This window comes from Mugil cephalus, chromosome 11 (genome assembly GCF_022458985.1).
Source record: "Mugil cephalus isolate CIBA_MC_2020 chromosome 11, CIBA_Mcephalus_1.1, whole genome shotgun sequence".
NCBI lineage: Eukaryota > Metazoa > Chordata > Actinopteri > Mugiliformes > Mugilidae > Mugil > Mugil cephalus.
The window spans coordinates 9778078-9794458 of NC_061780.1; the positions used below are offsets into that span (position 1 = coordinate 9778078).

General features: G+C 44.1%; 1 protein-coding gene across 3 annotated transcripts; it reads left to right on the forward strand.

Moving 5' to 3' along the window:
• The first annotated feature begins 1581 nt into the window (after positions 1-1581).
• ptpn3 (protein tyrosine phosphatase non-receptor type 3) lies at positions 1582-14931 on the forward strand. Of its 3 annotated transcripts, none has more exons than XM_047599427.1 (27): positions 1582-2084; positions 2457-2515; positions 3016-3157; positions 4138-4272; positions 4435-4477; positions 4652-4733; positions 5399-5443; positions 5534-5586; positions 5785-5902; positions 6011-6098; positions 6200-6288; positions 6368-6431; positions 6758-6960; positions 7048-7173; positions 7271-7432; positions 7570-7663; positions 7755-7832; positions 7966-8022; positions 8875-9031; positions 9153-9340; positions 9626-9716; positions 9898-9959; positions 10068-10214; positions 10929-11057; positions 13124-13269; positions 13361-13496; positions 14328-14931. In XM_047599427.1, exons 3-27 carry the CDS (start codon positions 3089-3091, stop codon positions 14400-14402), a joined length of 2637 nt encoding a protein of 878 aa, XP_047455383.1. In that variant the 5' UTR covers positions 1582-2084; positions 2457-2515; positions 3016-3088; the 3' UTR covers positions 14403-14931. The 3 variants fall into 3 exon arrangements, with proteins under 3 accessions (XP_047455383.1, XP_047455384.1, XP_047455382.1); XM_047599428.1 differs by having other exon boundaries at positions 1582-2041; XM_047599426.1 differs by having other exon boundaries at positions 1583-1811.
• Positions 14932-16381: the final 1450 nt, after the last annotated feature.

Consider the following 16381-nt stretch of genomic DNA (forward strand, 5'->3'; position numbering starts at 1 on the left):
CAACTACAAGTGCACTAAATGAAAATGAATGAAACAGCTAAGCTGAGTTAATCTCTTTTGTGTCAGAGTCTGAGCCTACAGCTGGTCGGAGAGAGGTTGCCAGAAATTGTCTTTTTATTTATTTAATAAATTGCTTTGTGACTGAAAACTTCAGCGTTTTGTCTCTGAATTCTTTCCACCCTTCTTTATGTGTCTTCCCTCATCTGTACAGCGATTGTTTTCCTCGTGGAGGTGTAAAGTTTATGATCACCAGCCACGTGGTCCAATGTCCCTTATTGGGGCAGTGAAACCAGGACATACTGTATCTGTAGCAGATGTCAGGGGATTGGCAGGCAGCAACATCATTCTTCCCCAGAATAAGTTAGATTTTACTAACACTAGTACTGTTGCTATGTGAATATGTGAAGTTTTTTTTATTGCAATATATTGGCATTTCTTTAGTTTCATCTTGTGCACCTGGCGTTGTTCAAAAAATTCAAAATATAAATATCATGACCCGTGTAGTTTTGACCAAAAATATAAGATAATTAACTGGTTAACATTGTTGCTAGTTTTCTAGCTAAAATCAGCTAAAATCTCAGTTTATTATGCTGGTTGAAGACAGGATTTTCACAATTATACCATCATTAACCTTTAGACCTGTTGTGTGTCTGAACTGAGTCACAGTGAATCATGTTTTTCGGTGTCAAACATCTTTGGACATGTCGGTCACCGACAGAGCTTTGCAAATGTTTGTTCTGTTTGCGTTGAATGCAAAACTGACACGCCTGGTGCTTCAGCATAACTTATAATACTTTTATCCACAGTAAGTGACTTACCGTACGTACAGTGTATTTGTCATGCTGAGATATGACTCTCTGGCAGTACTTCATACATCCTGTAGATGGTGACAACAACCCAGAGGACTTTGTATGGTTTTTGTGAGAATTTGTAATTGTAAGCCTCACCAGGTCAAGCAACAATTCAATAATTTCGTTTAGGAAGGACAGCAACAGAGACAGAAATATAACATGTAAATGGACTGACAATTAATAGCCGCTTCCCTGTAAAAAAAAAATAGAATATCTGAGGCTTTTGCACTGCTTGTTGGACAAAAGAGGCAAATTGGTAATTTTGTGCGGTTGTTACCGCACATGTGATTTGTCCCAGCCTAATTTATCCTGGCGAAATGTCATGATGAATATAATTCCATAGTTTTATTACGAACAAAATAATAATAATAATAAAAAAAAAGTGGTAAAATTAAAGCATGAGCTTGAATGTATAAATCAGTAAATGGAAAGCAAAACACTATTACCACATAATGTACATATAATAATTACAAAAATTGAGAAAAAAAATAATGAGCACTGTGCTGGTCAAGTTATTCGCGTACAATACAAATGCAAAGTTAAACGAATTATTATCAATTATAAAAATAATTAAACTGATAAATCTCAGCATATGCAAAGGCATTTTCTGATTTGCTCTGAATACTTTAACCACAATTTCCTCATAAATATTCTGAATGCGTTTATCATTTATCGTTATTCGCTGTTTGCTTTGTTTTGTTTCTGTTACTTCTTAAGCAGTGAACCGTTTAAACTGTTACTTCCTCTATGAGCGCGCGCCTCAGTGTTGCGCTTCCAAGCGGGAGCGCGCACGCCGGGGCCGAAGGGGCGGGGCCGCGCGGAGTCAGCGCAGCCAGGGATGAGAAACTTGTCCCGGATATTTACCTACTACCTACCCTACCTACCTGGCTCCTCCGACGCACCCCGTCCCGAGGTTTCCACAACGGGGACATGAACCGTCTCTGAAGCGACGCCACTGAGGTATCAACGCCCTCGTTTTCTTTTTTTTTCCTGTGTTTTTTTTTCTTTTTCTTTTTTTTTCTTTTTAAAGCTTTTCAGGGAAACTTGGCCAAGCTGAGAGGCTACGAGGACTGCCGTGGCTGGAGGAAAGTTTTCCTGCGGTGTGTGTTCCTCCTTTTGGGTGTAGCTGTGGAGGACTCCGGGCTGTCAACAGGTCCCTTGTTTCGCGCTGGGGCTCAAAGTACAGCGAGGTCACCGCAGAGTTCATTATCGACAGGCTGGTATTGTCGGAGGGTATAAATATGGGCCTAATACACTCAGACAGGCCTGTTTATTCACTCATATGTGGAGATTGGTTGAAGCAGTAGAAACTTGGTGGAGAACATCAACATCTACGTTAAGCTCGGTCCCGCTTTTAATTTGTATAAACTGGAAATAGTATGTATATTATATCAGAAATAGATGCAGAAGTGAGATCACAGTTTCCACTTCCCGATGAACCTACCTTTGAATGTGACATTTACTTGTTAATGAATCAGAGGCCTGCCTGTGGGAGGGTTATCATGGAAAAGCAGTCATCAAACTGAGTCCAGTTCAGTTTTAATATATTCAAAGTGTGTCACTGTGTTCAAACATTAACCCTGACTCTCTGTGTGTCCCTTTCAGAAACTTGTGTGAGAGGGATTCGTTAATTTGTTCAGCTGGACATTCGTCGCTGTACACATGTACGTGCACACACACACACACACGCGCGCACACATGCATATAGATGCTCACACGCATGTGGATATTCTCAGACAACTTGCTGGGTTTGAGTGCACGCGTGCATTTGTGTTTTGTTGCGTCGCTTCCAGCGGCTGGTTGGGGATCAGTAGTAGAGCTGGAGATGGGGCGTGTTCAACTCTGAAAATGTTTAACATTCTTATCATTCAGCTGCCTGCGAAAGGCGGAGAGAGGCGCAGAGGGAGAGCGGTAGGGAGAGGGAAGGGACATGTTCAGACCCGGGCCAAATAATAAGAGATTACACAAACACACGCACACACACACACACAGTCACTCCTTCACATTCGCGCTGCATTACTCACTGCAGCCCGATGCTCCATCCACCACATATATTACTCACCACACAATGTCATCCCGAGGGAGTTGCTTTCGTTGGAAGACAACCGTGTGGAAACATCTGACACTGTTTTGTGGTCATGTGTGTCTCTTTGTGCGTTTCCAGGTCCCCCCTCGATGACGAGCTGAGGGCAGGGTGTTTGTCTTGAGACGGAGGCAGCGTTGCCGTGGTAACAGACATGCCAAAACCGGACCTGCTCTGCCTGGTTCAGCTGCTGGACGGCACTATCGAAACCTTCAGAGTCAGCGTGCGTCCTCGCGCACCGACACACACGCGCTGCTTCCTCTCCGGCCGTGGGGAGATTATATGTTGCTCCTATCTGTCTCCGTGCGCTGCTAATGATCCCAGTGTCAGGCATGATGTAGTGGCAGATTGTTGTTTCCTGTTCCCATTGATCCACATCTCTACCTCAACACTGCAACCTTGGTTTGAAGGACATGCTCGCCTCCTGCATCTTGGAGGAGCGCTCGTCACGCTTGGGAGCCTCTAGCATCATCAGCATATCATGTCATACACAACCCGATTGAAATGTTCACTCACTGACAAGCCTACACACACACACACACAAATACACACACACATGCTAGAAAGACACTTACAGTATTGCTTTCTAGGACAGCCTCTGTGCAGCATTTTTATGTGAACAGTGGGAAAGCTGGGAGAGTGCTGTGGTTGTATTGTGGAAAGAGACTCCACTATTAAACTCTCCATTACCTTCTTTATACTGCGCCTGTGCTCCGTGCGTTTAGATAAGGTTTGCCTTTTAGGTAGTTTTTTGTTTTGTTTTTTTCATCCAAATTTTAAGGGATGGTGCACAGCCTCCGACCATCGGCTGTTTCTCGTGTCCACACACATCACAAACGATCCTGTTTCCTGCTAAACAACACAATGTTTGCCGCCGTTTACAGTAAACAGCGTCCTCCTATGATGCGAGCGTCCTTCCGGTAACAGAAAGTTGGAGGGACAGAGAGGAGGAAATGCAGATGAGATGTCCCTCAGAGTGATAAATAAACCAGTGAATAGGAGTGTTGTGTTGCAGGTGCCCTTTTGGAAATCTGAGTTTCACCTATTTGCTTAAACTATTAATGTTCTTTTGTGTCGTGCGCTGGTTATATTTAGCCGGTATGTAAATTCGCTGATTTAATAACATAACAAGTCCTAGCTGTACAAATAAGCCAGCGCAAAGTTTGGCAGGTGGTAACGTTATCTGTTGTTTCCATTCCTCAGAAGCAGGATGAAGGCGTGGTTCTGTTGGACCTAGTATGTGACCACCTGGGCCTGCAGGAGAGGCAGCTCTTCAGTCTGCAGATCAGAGAATCCAGCACAGCCATCGCCTCGATCCCAGCCAACAAGCACTCTCCTGTGAGCTCACTGTTCGTCTGCTGCACATTTGGGCTCAGACTGTAATGTACTGCACTTGCTGATTGCTGTTTAGTTGATGATAACCACAGGGCATCCTTACATAAATGTTTTTTTTTTTTAGCCCCAGTTAGCCATTATTCTTAATGAATTTCTTTCTTTCAGAGATGGTTGGAGCCAGAGAAGCCCCTGAAGAAGCAGATAAAAGGTACCTGATTCGTTTTGGCTCCGGCGAACTCACTGTCTTCACTTTTAAAGTGACTTTTCCCAGTCATTTTAAAGTTAACTTGAGCACATAGATAAAGTGAAGGTGTAAGAGAAGCCAGTCACAGCGTGTTACACATGTAGGATATTTTTGATTAGACAACATTTCTCTCTGCAGGTCTTGCGTCTCCCTTTTATTTGAACTTGAGAGTGCGATTTTTCATCTCTGATCCCAATTCTCTGCAGCATGAGCAAACAAGGTTAGTAAGAGTTTCTGTGTCATGTCAGTGCTAGTGTCATTTATTTTATTTATTTATTTTTAGACTCTTTGACACTCCCCCAGGCTAAATTAATAAATGCATGTTTTGTGAAACAGTGGCTGCTCTAAATGAAAGTCGAAGAGTCTGCTTCCATAGCAGCAACTTCTTCTTTGCTGTAGACATTGTAACATCCTCATGTTTAGCAGGTATAAAGTTTACCATGTTTACCAGATAGTCCTGTGTGTTGGCATCCATTTGCTAGTTTATTGTTATGTGTTATCTGTTCATGAAGTATTGGACAAATGAAAACTATAACTAGATGATTGTGCTGGATGAAAAACTGCAAAGCGATCCATTCAACAGTTGTTGAGACATTCCCCAATGACACCAACTAGTGTTGGTGTGCTCTGGAGTTAATTGGCATTTGCGCTTTGGGTGCTGTGAATGTGCACAATATGTTCCCAGAATGTCCAGCTGAAGGTTTAATCTTTTACAGAATATACTGCACGAACACTTGCTTTCCATTCAGCGTTGCCGAAATACAGCATTTCAGTTTGGAAATGAGAAAACAAGAAATGTCAAACTAATGCCAAGCTACTGTGAAACTAATGCCTCTAATGCAGAATATGTAGGTTGTTTAAGTTCCTCTTGTCTCATCGCCGCAGGCACCTCTACTTCCTCCAGATCAGGAGCGACATTAGAGAAGGACGGTTAGTAACTCAAACACAACCATCCATCCCCCGGAGTGTGCAGTTTTATGTCCAGCAGTTACAGTATGTAATCATCTAATATGATTGCAGGTTGCAGTGCCCACTGAGTGCGGCTGTAGTGCTGGCTTCTTACGCCGTGCAGTGTAAGTCCCATCTCTTCCTAGAGAAGCAAAATGATTAATGACTCAATAATAACGTGTGAGTAATTATTCCTGCGAGGGTGCTCTCAATCCTCTAAGTTAGCAGCTCTGCTACTCATGTCAGGATGCACAGATGTGCGCTGCCGGTTGTGTGTTTTTTTGTTCGTGTGGATGCTCAGTGTCTATTTCCATCACCTGTAGCGGAGATGGGGGATCACTGTCCGTCCCGACTACCTGGTTACCTCTCAAAATGCCACTTCATCCCTGAACAGGATGAAGACTTTGTGTCTAAAGTGGAGGATCTGCATCCACAGCACAAGTAATTCACACAGTTCATTAGCTGGCCCTTGAAAAACAACGGTTTTGTTGTACAGTTCCTGTAACAGTTCCTGTTGTCGTGTGTGACTCTGTGTTTCCATGTTCCCAGGGGGCTTAAGCAGTGCGAGGCTGAGCTGTGTTTTCTCAACACAGCACGGACGCTGGAGTTGTATGGAGTGGAGCTGCATGCCGCCGTGGTACTTTCCTCCATATAAACATGATTTAAAACCTTATGGTTTGTTTTAGTTGCATTTGCATCTTTGTATATTCATCGTTCTCTCGTCTTTCTTCACCTCAGGGTGCCAGTAACGCCCCTCTGATGGTGGGTCTGGCCTCAAGTGGTGTTGCAATATTCTGCAACATGATTTGCTCCAGTTTCTTCCCTTGGTAAGACACAATGCTGCTAAGGTGTCTCCTTGTTGTTGCATTTTATCAACCTTTGACCAGTTGTGTTGTCTCCGTGCAGGGGGAACATCATCAAGATTTCGTTTAAGAGGAAACGCTTTCTAATACATCTGAAACGTAAACATGTGAGTCACCGTGTCATTTATTACTTTTTTTTTTAATATTTCAGGGACTTGTTCTGAATATACTCTCGCTTTTAATTGCTCTACACACCCGACTGGTAAATCTCTTTCCCTGATTTATGCACAACTTTTTCATTCTTTCCTTGTGCTTCTTCATGAAACAAGTAATAAATCATAAAAAAAAAATAACAGAATGGATTGTTTTGCAGCTTTGCAACTCATACAACTGCAACTTAAGCAGCTCAGGTTCCACAGCAGAGATGATGCGACCTTGAGCGTTGGAGCTGCATTATTAAAGAGTAGAAATAACCAGACCGTGCACGTTGCAGGGTGAGACCCAGGACTGTGAGGTGTCTCTGGCTCTGCCTTGTCCGAAGACTTGTAAAAACCTGTGGCGCTCCTGCGTGGATCATCACTCTTTCTTCTCCTCTAACCGGAATACCAGGAGCCCCAAATACAACAACAGCACAATTCAGTCCTACAGAAAACTCATAACACAACACCTGGGCCTCAGCCACAGCAAAACCGAGGGGTGAGGTTTTGATTTGCTGTACATATTTACACACTCTCACCAAAAATGCAGAGATTTTCCAAGTGTCTTTTCCTCCTCATGCTTCAGTGGTCCAGTGTGCCAGCGCGTGGTTGGAGGGATGGTGTGGAACCCAGTCCTGCCGAGGTCAGTTTCCTCAGAGCATCTCGAGACCAAGAGTCTGCCCTCAAGATCGCCCCCAACTACCCCCAACTGGTAAGACCACCAGCATCAACGTTTTGGCTTCTGATGTTGTCTGAATAAATCCATTGCTGCTCTTCTTGAAGTCAGAACCCTCCGCTTTCTCTGACAGGCGCAGTCCTCGGGTTCGCCACGGCATCCGCAAGCCTCGCCCGTCCTCGGTGGAGCTGACCAACGACCTGAAAGACATGTCGGAGGGCGAGGACGTCTTCTACACGTACAGGGCATCTATGGGCAGCAGCAAGGACAGCGAAGGAGACGCGTCGCCTCACCGGTCAGTATCAGTTACAGGAGAAACAGATACGAGTCCAACTCAACAATCCTGCTGTAAATCCAGCCTCAACGTGTTGCTAATGCACATAGACACAAGTGCACAAGACACTCAGTAAATATCCATTTAATCTCTTTCAGCCATTCTGGCTCTCACAACCAGGGACCAAATGATGGTTTGTTGCAACATGATGACAGTATAGGAGACGACGACAGCTTACCTCACTATGATAAGGTCCGTTACCCCATCATCAACTCTAAATATGCCTATTACATGCATGTGCATTCATGGTCAGTGTGTTTATCACGAGTATTTGTCTGTGCAGGGTGCTCTCGGAGACGGGGACTTGATGCTAATATGTCTCAGCCCCGATCATGAGGGCAAGTTTGGCTTTAATGTTAAAGTAGGTCTCTTCGTTACACTCTGTCTGTGCCTGTTACTCTCACCACACCTGAATATTTTATTAATAACACACTTGTACCGATAATCCTCTACTTATGAACTAACTCTCTGTTTAATTTTGTAACTCCTCCCAGGGTGGAGTGGACCAGAAGATGCCTCTAGCCATATCCCACGTTAAACCTGACTCGCCGGTAAGAACGGACTCTGACATGTTTGGTATCTCGGTGTTGTGTCAAAATATGATATGAATGTAAACACAGAACAGGCAAACACAGACTGGTGGATGGATATCTCCCCAGATATACAGGACAAAAACAGAGCTGCAGCGAGCAGTCAGTACATTGATTAGCCGAAAATGAATGGTCAACTACTTTGATGATTCATTATTTGGCCCTTTTTCAAGCAGAAATGACAATAATCCTGGTGTGAGCTTTTTAAGTAGGAGGAGGATTTGACTGGAGTAATATATGGGATAATGAGCAATAAGTGCTTGTGAGAATAAATATTTTGGCGAATCCAGACAATGACGGTGGTGGAGAGAGGCCGATGCAGATGGGGAGTCTGAAAGGCAGAATGAGAGACTTGCAGTGAACTGAAAAAACTCTGTCTTGATTGACTTGGAGAATTCAGGCAAACAGGTCATTGGAGGACAAGAGTGGTGACGTTGAAATTGAGAATAAATGATTTTGACAGAGTGGGAATGGATGTGAGTGGAACAGCAGGAATAGTCTAAATTGACGACGGAGGGATAGAGACTCGGTTTGTTATGGAGATTTTTAATATCTTCAGACTAGACCAGATAATTTGTCTGTTATTTAAAATGATTTATAATCTCAACTAATTGTTACCAGTGCCCATCAGTTAAAGTATTTTAATCTTTTATTCTCAACTACGTCCATTCTCTGATGAGTCACAACTGTTTTGGAGGCACAAGGGAGATCTGCACAATGTTAGAAAGGAATATTAGGATTAATTGTTACTCATTAGCTGACGCATACCATGATGAAGTTACAAGTTTTAAATCATCCTTTTGTTGTTTGCAGGCAGGTCGCTGTGAACCCAAACTCCTTGAGGGCGACCTGGTGGTTCTCATCAACGGTCGAGACATTTCCGAACACACACATGACCAGGTCGTCATGTTCATACGAGCCAGCAGGGAGTCGCACTCCAGAGAGCTGGCTTTGCTTATCAGACGTAAAGGTGGGTGTGGGTGTGGGTGTGTAGCCTCCGAGATGAAACCGCTTGGGATCTGCGCGTGTGCTCCATCTGACACTTTTAAAAATGAATATTCATCACAGCCTTGACCGTCCTTGTTATCCAGGTCCTGGCCGGACGGCACCCCTGCTGCAGCTACCTCCCGCCCTCACACTCACCGTCCAGACGCAGGAGGACAAGCGACTTTCGCCCGGCCATTCGCCCGGCCATTCGGAGCGGGTCACAACTCTGGAGGAATCCATGAGACAGCTGGAGAGAGGGATACAGTCTGGCACACTTTGTTTCCATTTTGAGGTATTGGGAGTCTATATATATATATATTCATACACAAGACTAAAAACTTTATTTTTAAAGCAGGATTTAGTTTGTCCCGCTCGGTTATACGGTGGATCCTAATGAGCTTTTTAAGAGTATTTTTTTTTTCTTTTCTTTTTTTTTTCTGGGAGACAGATGTTGGCCCTAATCTTCTCTTGGACTCTGTTCATGACGATCTAAAGCAAAGATGCTGTGACTGGAATTCAGTTCTCGTTTGTGTTTATTTCCGTGTGTGTTTTTAACGCTCGTGTTTGTGTTTTGTAGAATTTATACAGGAGGAAGCCCGGTTTGTTGCTGAGCTGTGCTCACCTCCCCGAGAACATGGACAAGAATCGATATAAGGATGTTTTGCCTTGTAAGTACCCCCCCCCCCCCCCCCCCCCCCCAACCCTCGACCCCCTCCCGCCCCCGACCTGTTCTCACCTTGATCTGGAACTCGCTGCTGTGGTGCCTCATGAAATTTAATTGGCTGCTGCTGAGGTGGGTTGACAGCTCCGTTATGACCCTCACAAGCTGCTCTGCTGCTCTCCCTTCAGATGACGCCACCAGGGTGGTGCTGCGGGGTCACGAGGACTACATCAACGCCAGCCACATCACGGTGAGCATCTCCGATATGAAGCCGCTCGTCTCGACCCCGTCTGACATTTAACGGAAAACTCATCCTGTGCTGTGTTTGTGCGCGTGTGTTTATTTGTGCGTCCCTTAGGTGGCGCCCCCAGTGTCTGGTGTATGTTTACGTTACATTGCAGCTCAGGGTCCATTGCCACAGACCTGCACTCACTTCTGGCAGACTGTTTGGGAGCAACAGACACACACCATCATCATGCTTACAACTCTAACAGAGAGGGGACGGGTATACACACTTCTTTACTTTCATTCTTTCATAAACGGAGACGGATTTAAAGGAATGTCAACGAGTGTTCAGAGATACACGGCTCAGTAGCAGTGATTCATTAACTGTGTGATTACTGCGGCACTACTAGCACGTTATTGCGCCGCGTTTCATGTTTTAATTTGATACACAATCACTGTAATTAGAGGGTTCAGCTGTGATGTTTGCACACACACAAAAAAAAAAATGAAATCAATTGGCACAGTTGTGAGTAATTACGGGGTTTCACAGGGTGTAGGGAACAGATAATGTGTGAGCAGGATGCCGATGAGATAAATGATTCGAGGGTGAACACACATCCAGCGAGAAACACAGGCAGTGAGATATCAAGGTCCTGCTGAACGAGCGTGTCTCTGTCTCAGCTTGCCTGTTGCCTGGTAACCAGATGTTCGCATTAATTGATCATTTTGCTGATATTAGTCAAGTGTCCTGAGTTCCTCTCTAGTTGAGGATCGCACACGCACGCATTGACTTTTTTTTTTAAGTACGCATCCTGCTCTTGATAAATTGCTTTTGTTCCCCAGTCCGTCGGGTGGAACATGCCTGTTGAATAGGAGTTTGATTTCTCGAGAACAGAGCACAGGCGATGTAGCAGCAGGAGTAGTAAACTGTACCCTGACCGATGACTCATGTCAGAAGTAATGTAATTTGTCGGTGATGTCATACGCTTTGCAGACCAAGTGCCACCAGTACTGGCCTCATCCGCCGGAAGCAAAGGACTACGGGTACATGCGGGTGAAGTGTCACTCGGAGGAGTGTAATCTGGCGTATGTGACGCGACAGTTCACCCTGACACACACACAGGTACAGTAGCAGACGGAGCTGCAGTAATCACTCAGCTGGTTTGTTATTCATAAGAGCCCTCTAGCCACGTTTAACACTGGTGCCACAGTCTTGTGTCTCCGAGTTGTGTTGGAGTTGCAATAAAAATATGAGATGAATGTAAACTGGTGGATAGATATCTTCCCAGAAATACTGGATAAAAATAGATCTGTGACGATTACGTGATGCACCAACTTTTTAAATGTAAGGACTCTGTTAATGCTGTCTCTGTTTTTTTTTTTTTTTTTTTACTGCTGGCTGAGAAGAACAATTGTCTTGTGACACAGATGGATATAGACAAGATCATGAGATCATATAGCTGGAGGGGGGACTATAAACTGAAGTTAAAGTCCTGCGTCCTTCGCTCCATGTCGTGCCATCTCTTTCACCGCATGACTTTGAGTCACTGGCACTATCAAACAAAGGCATAAAGAGTAGCTTTTATCTTCAAGCTGTGCGCTTTTAACCAAACCACAGTGGTTTAGAGCAGTCAGGGCTCTGTGAGGAGCACAGGTGTCAAACATACGGCCCACAAGCCAGAAGCAGCCCATCAGAGGGTCTATTCTGGCCCGTGGCATCAATTTGCAAAGTGCGAAAATTACATAGAAGACTGAAATTTGTCAATGAAAATAACTGTGTCCACAGTTTTAGTCAGAGACAGAACACAACACAGAGCCTGGACTGAACAGCAGACAGCAGTGTGCCCAAATTACCCTTATCTCTCTTAAGAAATTTAATTTTTAATTAAATTTAAACATTCTCCTAATTTACTTGTTCTTTTTTTTGCTCTTAAACAAATGGAGTAAAGAGTAAAAAGTAAAAGTAAAAAGTAAAAATTAACTGGGCCGTATGCGGCCCCTCTAAACTAAAGTGAGTTTGACTGTCCTGGTGTAGAGGCTTCTGTAACAGACGCATTTGTTCATTGAAAGAACAGAAAAGAACGGCACCGAAGGCTTTTCTTGGTGGAAAAGATGTTTTCCATCTGTGGTGCTCTTCTTCTACAACATGGACATTAGCCCATGACTCTAAGAGGCAGATGGTTCTTTCTGTCACCCGTCCAATCAAGTACTTATTAATTGAGCCATTTATGAACGATTTTCTTTAATCTTTCCAAATGTCATAATTTACTGCTGTTCTCTTAGTATTAATCGTAAATTGCCCAAGAGATTGTGATGGTATTTTGTGAAACCTAACAATAAAAATTATTGAAAAATTAAACGTTAATTAAAAATGAAACATGAGAGAAGCATGATCACATTAACGCAACATGGAGCGTACATGTTCGTATGTTGCAGCGGCATGTTTACGCCATATGCCACGTAGCGGAGTTCACCACGGGCAGCAGCCACTCCTGGCAAACTCACCGCGTCCAACATGCACTCACATCCGCGTGGGTGGTTTGGTCCTCATGTGTGCGTGGGTGGGCATGTGCATTATTAACCAATACTGCCGCCCTTGTCTGTGCGCGTCGGGTGTGGCGCGCGAGCCTTTCTGAGAAGTTTATCTGTGATGTTGTAGTGTGGATGGCAGATTACCAGATTAGAGGTGCTGTCTTCCACATCAACGTTCACGGCGAGCAGGTAAATAAACAGATAAAGCTCAAGGAGGCATGAAGTATGAACGCACACACATGCATACACAGATACTGCTGTGTGGGCCCATCTGTTCCTCTGGCGGAGCGAGTTAATCCCTGCGTGGAGTCACAGGCCACATGCCCATTATAAACTCTAAACTCAGCCGTTCTCCTCCCTGCCTTCACAGTTTGTTTTTTTTTTTTTCTAGCTCTGGTCTTTTCCTATCTCCACCCCACCTGTTTTCATCTCTGTGTGTCCCTCTTCTCTTCCTAATCTCGGTGTCACCTCTGAGTCACGTGCCCCCTTTTTCCTCTGCGCCCTCTGTTGTGTTTCAGCCTGTTTGTCATGTGGGTGATACATCTCCCAAAGGTTACGCGTTTATCATGTTGTATACCGGTAAAGCAGAAGACTAATTATCTCACGGTACCTGCCTCTTTGTGTGTTTTTCGGTCTCTGCGTGCCCCGTGTGCCCAGCTGGGTGAGGAACGAGCTGTCACACACCTGCAGTATGTCGCGTGGCCGGACCACGGCGTACCCGACGACCCTTCAGACTTCCTGCTGTTCATCAGCTCGGTCAGGGAGCGGAGGAGAGGTGAAGAGCCTCTAATGGTACACTGCAGGTAACGCACACACACATGCACCAGATATACTACCATACAGTACCAGTATATCTGCTGTGCGACTAAAGCCGTGTTTGTTTTGAATTCTCAGCGCTGGGATTGGACGGACAGGCGTTCTGATCACCATGGAAACGGCGCTGACTCTGTTGGACGAGGGTCGGCCGGTGTTCCCGCTGGACATTGTCAGAACACTCAGAGACCAGCGAGCCATGATGGTTCAGACCACGGTACAAAGAAATAGAAGGAAAACAGAGCGGCCGCAGCGGCTGGTCTCTGCCGCACAAATATCTTCACTTTGCTTGTAGCTTGAGAGATTCGGTGGGTGTGTTCGATGGCACCGCAGGCCTTTGATTATGAGGAAGTCGAGTGATTTTCTCCTAAAAATTAGTCACTTTATGAATCATCACAGGAGTTTTCAGACCAGTAGAGGAGACGCTGCGACTTTCACATTTCCCAGAGTTACCTTTGAAATGCCGTAGACGTCTGTGGGGTCGTGGCCGTCTACGACCGTCGTTAATTTACAAAAAACTGTGACTGGCGTGGTATTTCAGTGAAGGCTGACGGTGAGCAGCTCCGCCGGAGCACGCTGCTGGAGAGGAAAGTGTTACTCGTCGCTTCGTTAGGAGGTAGTGCTGGGAACGTGGCAGCCCTCCAGTCACAAGGTTTCTGCCGCTGCTACCGCCGTCACCCTTATTTTGAAAGGAGATCTCTGAGGCTCTGTGTGGCTGACGTTTTTCTGCTGATGGAAACCTTCCTCTGGTTTCTCCTCGTGTTTGTGTATCGCTAATGGAAACATGCACAGTCAGAGGACGTTTTCTAATGTTAAGGATAAGGCGTTGTGGTGTTTACGTTTTCAAGTCCCATGAATGTGTGAATGTCCACCTTTCAGCATTTTCTAAACCATTAGTGGCACAACCTTAGAGTTCATTTAGGAGCCATTTAGGAGCTTCCAGCAGTATCACACCGTCTACTGCACATTAGCAAATATTTGATCATTTGTTGATTTATTGACACAGCTTTGTTATTCGGTCACTAACAGTATTTTCTTTGTGTTTCAGTGTCAGTTCCAGTTTGTGTGTGAGGCAATCCTGCAAGTCTACAAAGAGAAACAGGAGAAAACTAAAGCCCCGTAACCCCACCCAGCAACAGGACCAGAACAGACTCACTTTTCTCCCTCTGCTCCTAGTAGGAAGCGACTCCTGCAGAGGAACCCACAGAGCTATCTAAGATTAACTTCTCTCATGCTTATAAGGCTGGGACCCAGACTGGATAATGAAAGTATAACTAGCGCCACAGCACAGCTTTCTGTGATCTGTGAGAATATCAATCTTTCACCTAGTCGGCCTTAGTTTTTGCTGAAAGTGCATTAAGCTTATAGAGGCTGCCGTCTCCATAGAGACTGATGAAAGACTGAGGTGAGCTGCTAATACCTGTACAAGAGACCACTCAGGGGTGGCGACTCTGCTTATTAAGCTACATGTGCCTTAGACCGAGGATCGTTGTAATCTGTAGTTTCATCTGACTGGCTGACTTTGGATCACTACAGCAGATACAGTAAGGTCATGGTTGTGCAGCACTGCACGTCGTCTAACAGAGGAGCACCAAATTCACCATTCATCACTCTTAAATTATTACAACACTAAATAAACACATTGATTTATACCAGCGTGTCTGCTCTGTAATTTCTTCCACCTTTTGTACGTTATAAATTAGATCATTACACGTTGAGGTTCTTTCACACGTTTCCTTCAAGCTGCTCGCTGAAGTAAAGAGTGGTGTGCTTGTTTAACCTTCAGTCTAGTGCTTCTAAAGCTGGCATCCTGTTAGTGGAACTATCTCGGCATCGCAAATCAGCCCAAACACTCTGGTTATGACAAAATACTGGCTAAAAATAAGATGGTAGAGGGAAATGTAACACCGCTGTAAGGACTGCGGTGTTCCTGCAGGTTCATCACGATGATTTTATTGTAGGACGAATCCCTCACGGCTTTCATAACGCTACAGTATAATGCGGGTATTAACAAAGTGGAAAAACCGAGCTCATCATTTCACTGGGAAATTACATTAGAGATATTCAGAACCAACAAACCGACCGAAAAACAAGACGTATTGTAGCAGCAGAGGAGGAATAAGGCTGTGGTATAAGCCAGATGAAATTTAAATGATTCTCAAGGACTGGAAGGGGCCCCTTAACAATATGGGTTAATACACTCAAGAAGTTCAATAAATTTACTGCATATGAAAGAAATTTCTACACTTACAGATTTGAAACAGGGCAAAAATATTTCATAAAGTAGGGTATGTATATTTTTGTCTTTACAACGCGAGGATGAAGCAGACACCCACTGATGACACAGATTTACATACAGTAGGAGGAATTGTGGTTTTGTCCACTTTCTATCGTTATTATAAGAACAAGAAATCAGTCATCAGAATCTGATTTCCATACGAGGGTAATTTCTTTGGCTTAGTCTGCTTCTTTCCAACTGAATTTCCATTTAACTCCTTTCACCTCAGCAAATAATAAATAAAACATTGAGTACTTCTTGGCTAAAAGTTTTAATCAAAACGGTGCAATTCATTTGGGATTTTTTTTAGTTTGAATGAGTCGAGTTTGAAAATATTTTGAAAAGAAAAACAAAAAATCCGAAAAATGGATGAATAAAATATGAATACAATTCAGGTTCAGTCCAAATGAAAGGATGATGACTGATGCTTTAGACTTAAAATTCTTAAGTCTAAAATGATAGCCTTTCATCTTTATCAGAATGAGTCATGGCCATCTTATTCATTTTATCATCATCATCATTACCTCTCTGGTTTTACGGTTTCTGTATATATTCTTTCTTGTTGTGTTTTGATCTGATTTGCATTGGCGCTCTTTTATTGTCAGCCACCTTGAACTGCAAACGCCTGTATGTAAGATTCTGCACATCATTTTTGAATATAAGAGTGCGTAAATATTTATTTATTTATTTATTTATTTTTGAGTCGTGGGTAGGACCTTGAAGAATAGTGGGGACATAAATGCTCATCTTCATGCCAGGGACCTCTTGGCTTCCTCGGACCACACCTTGGGAACCAGTAGTGATCCGCCTTAATCTATTCCCTA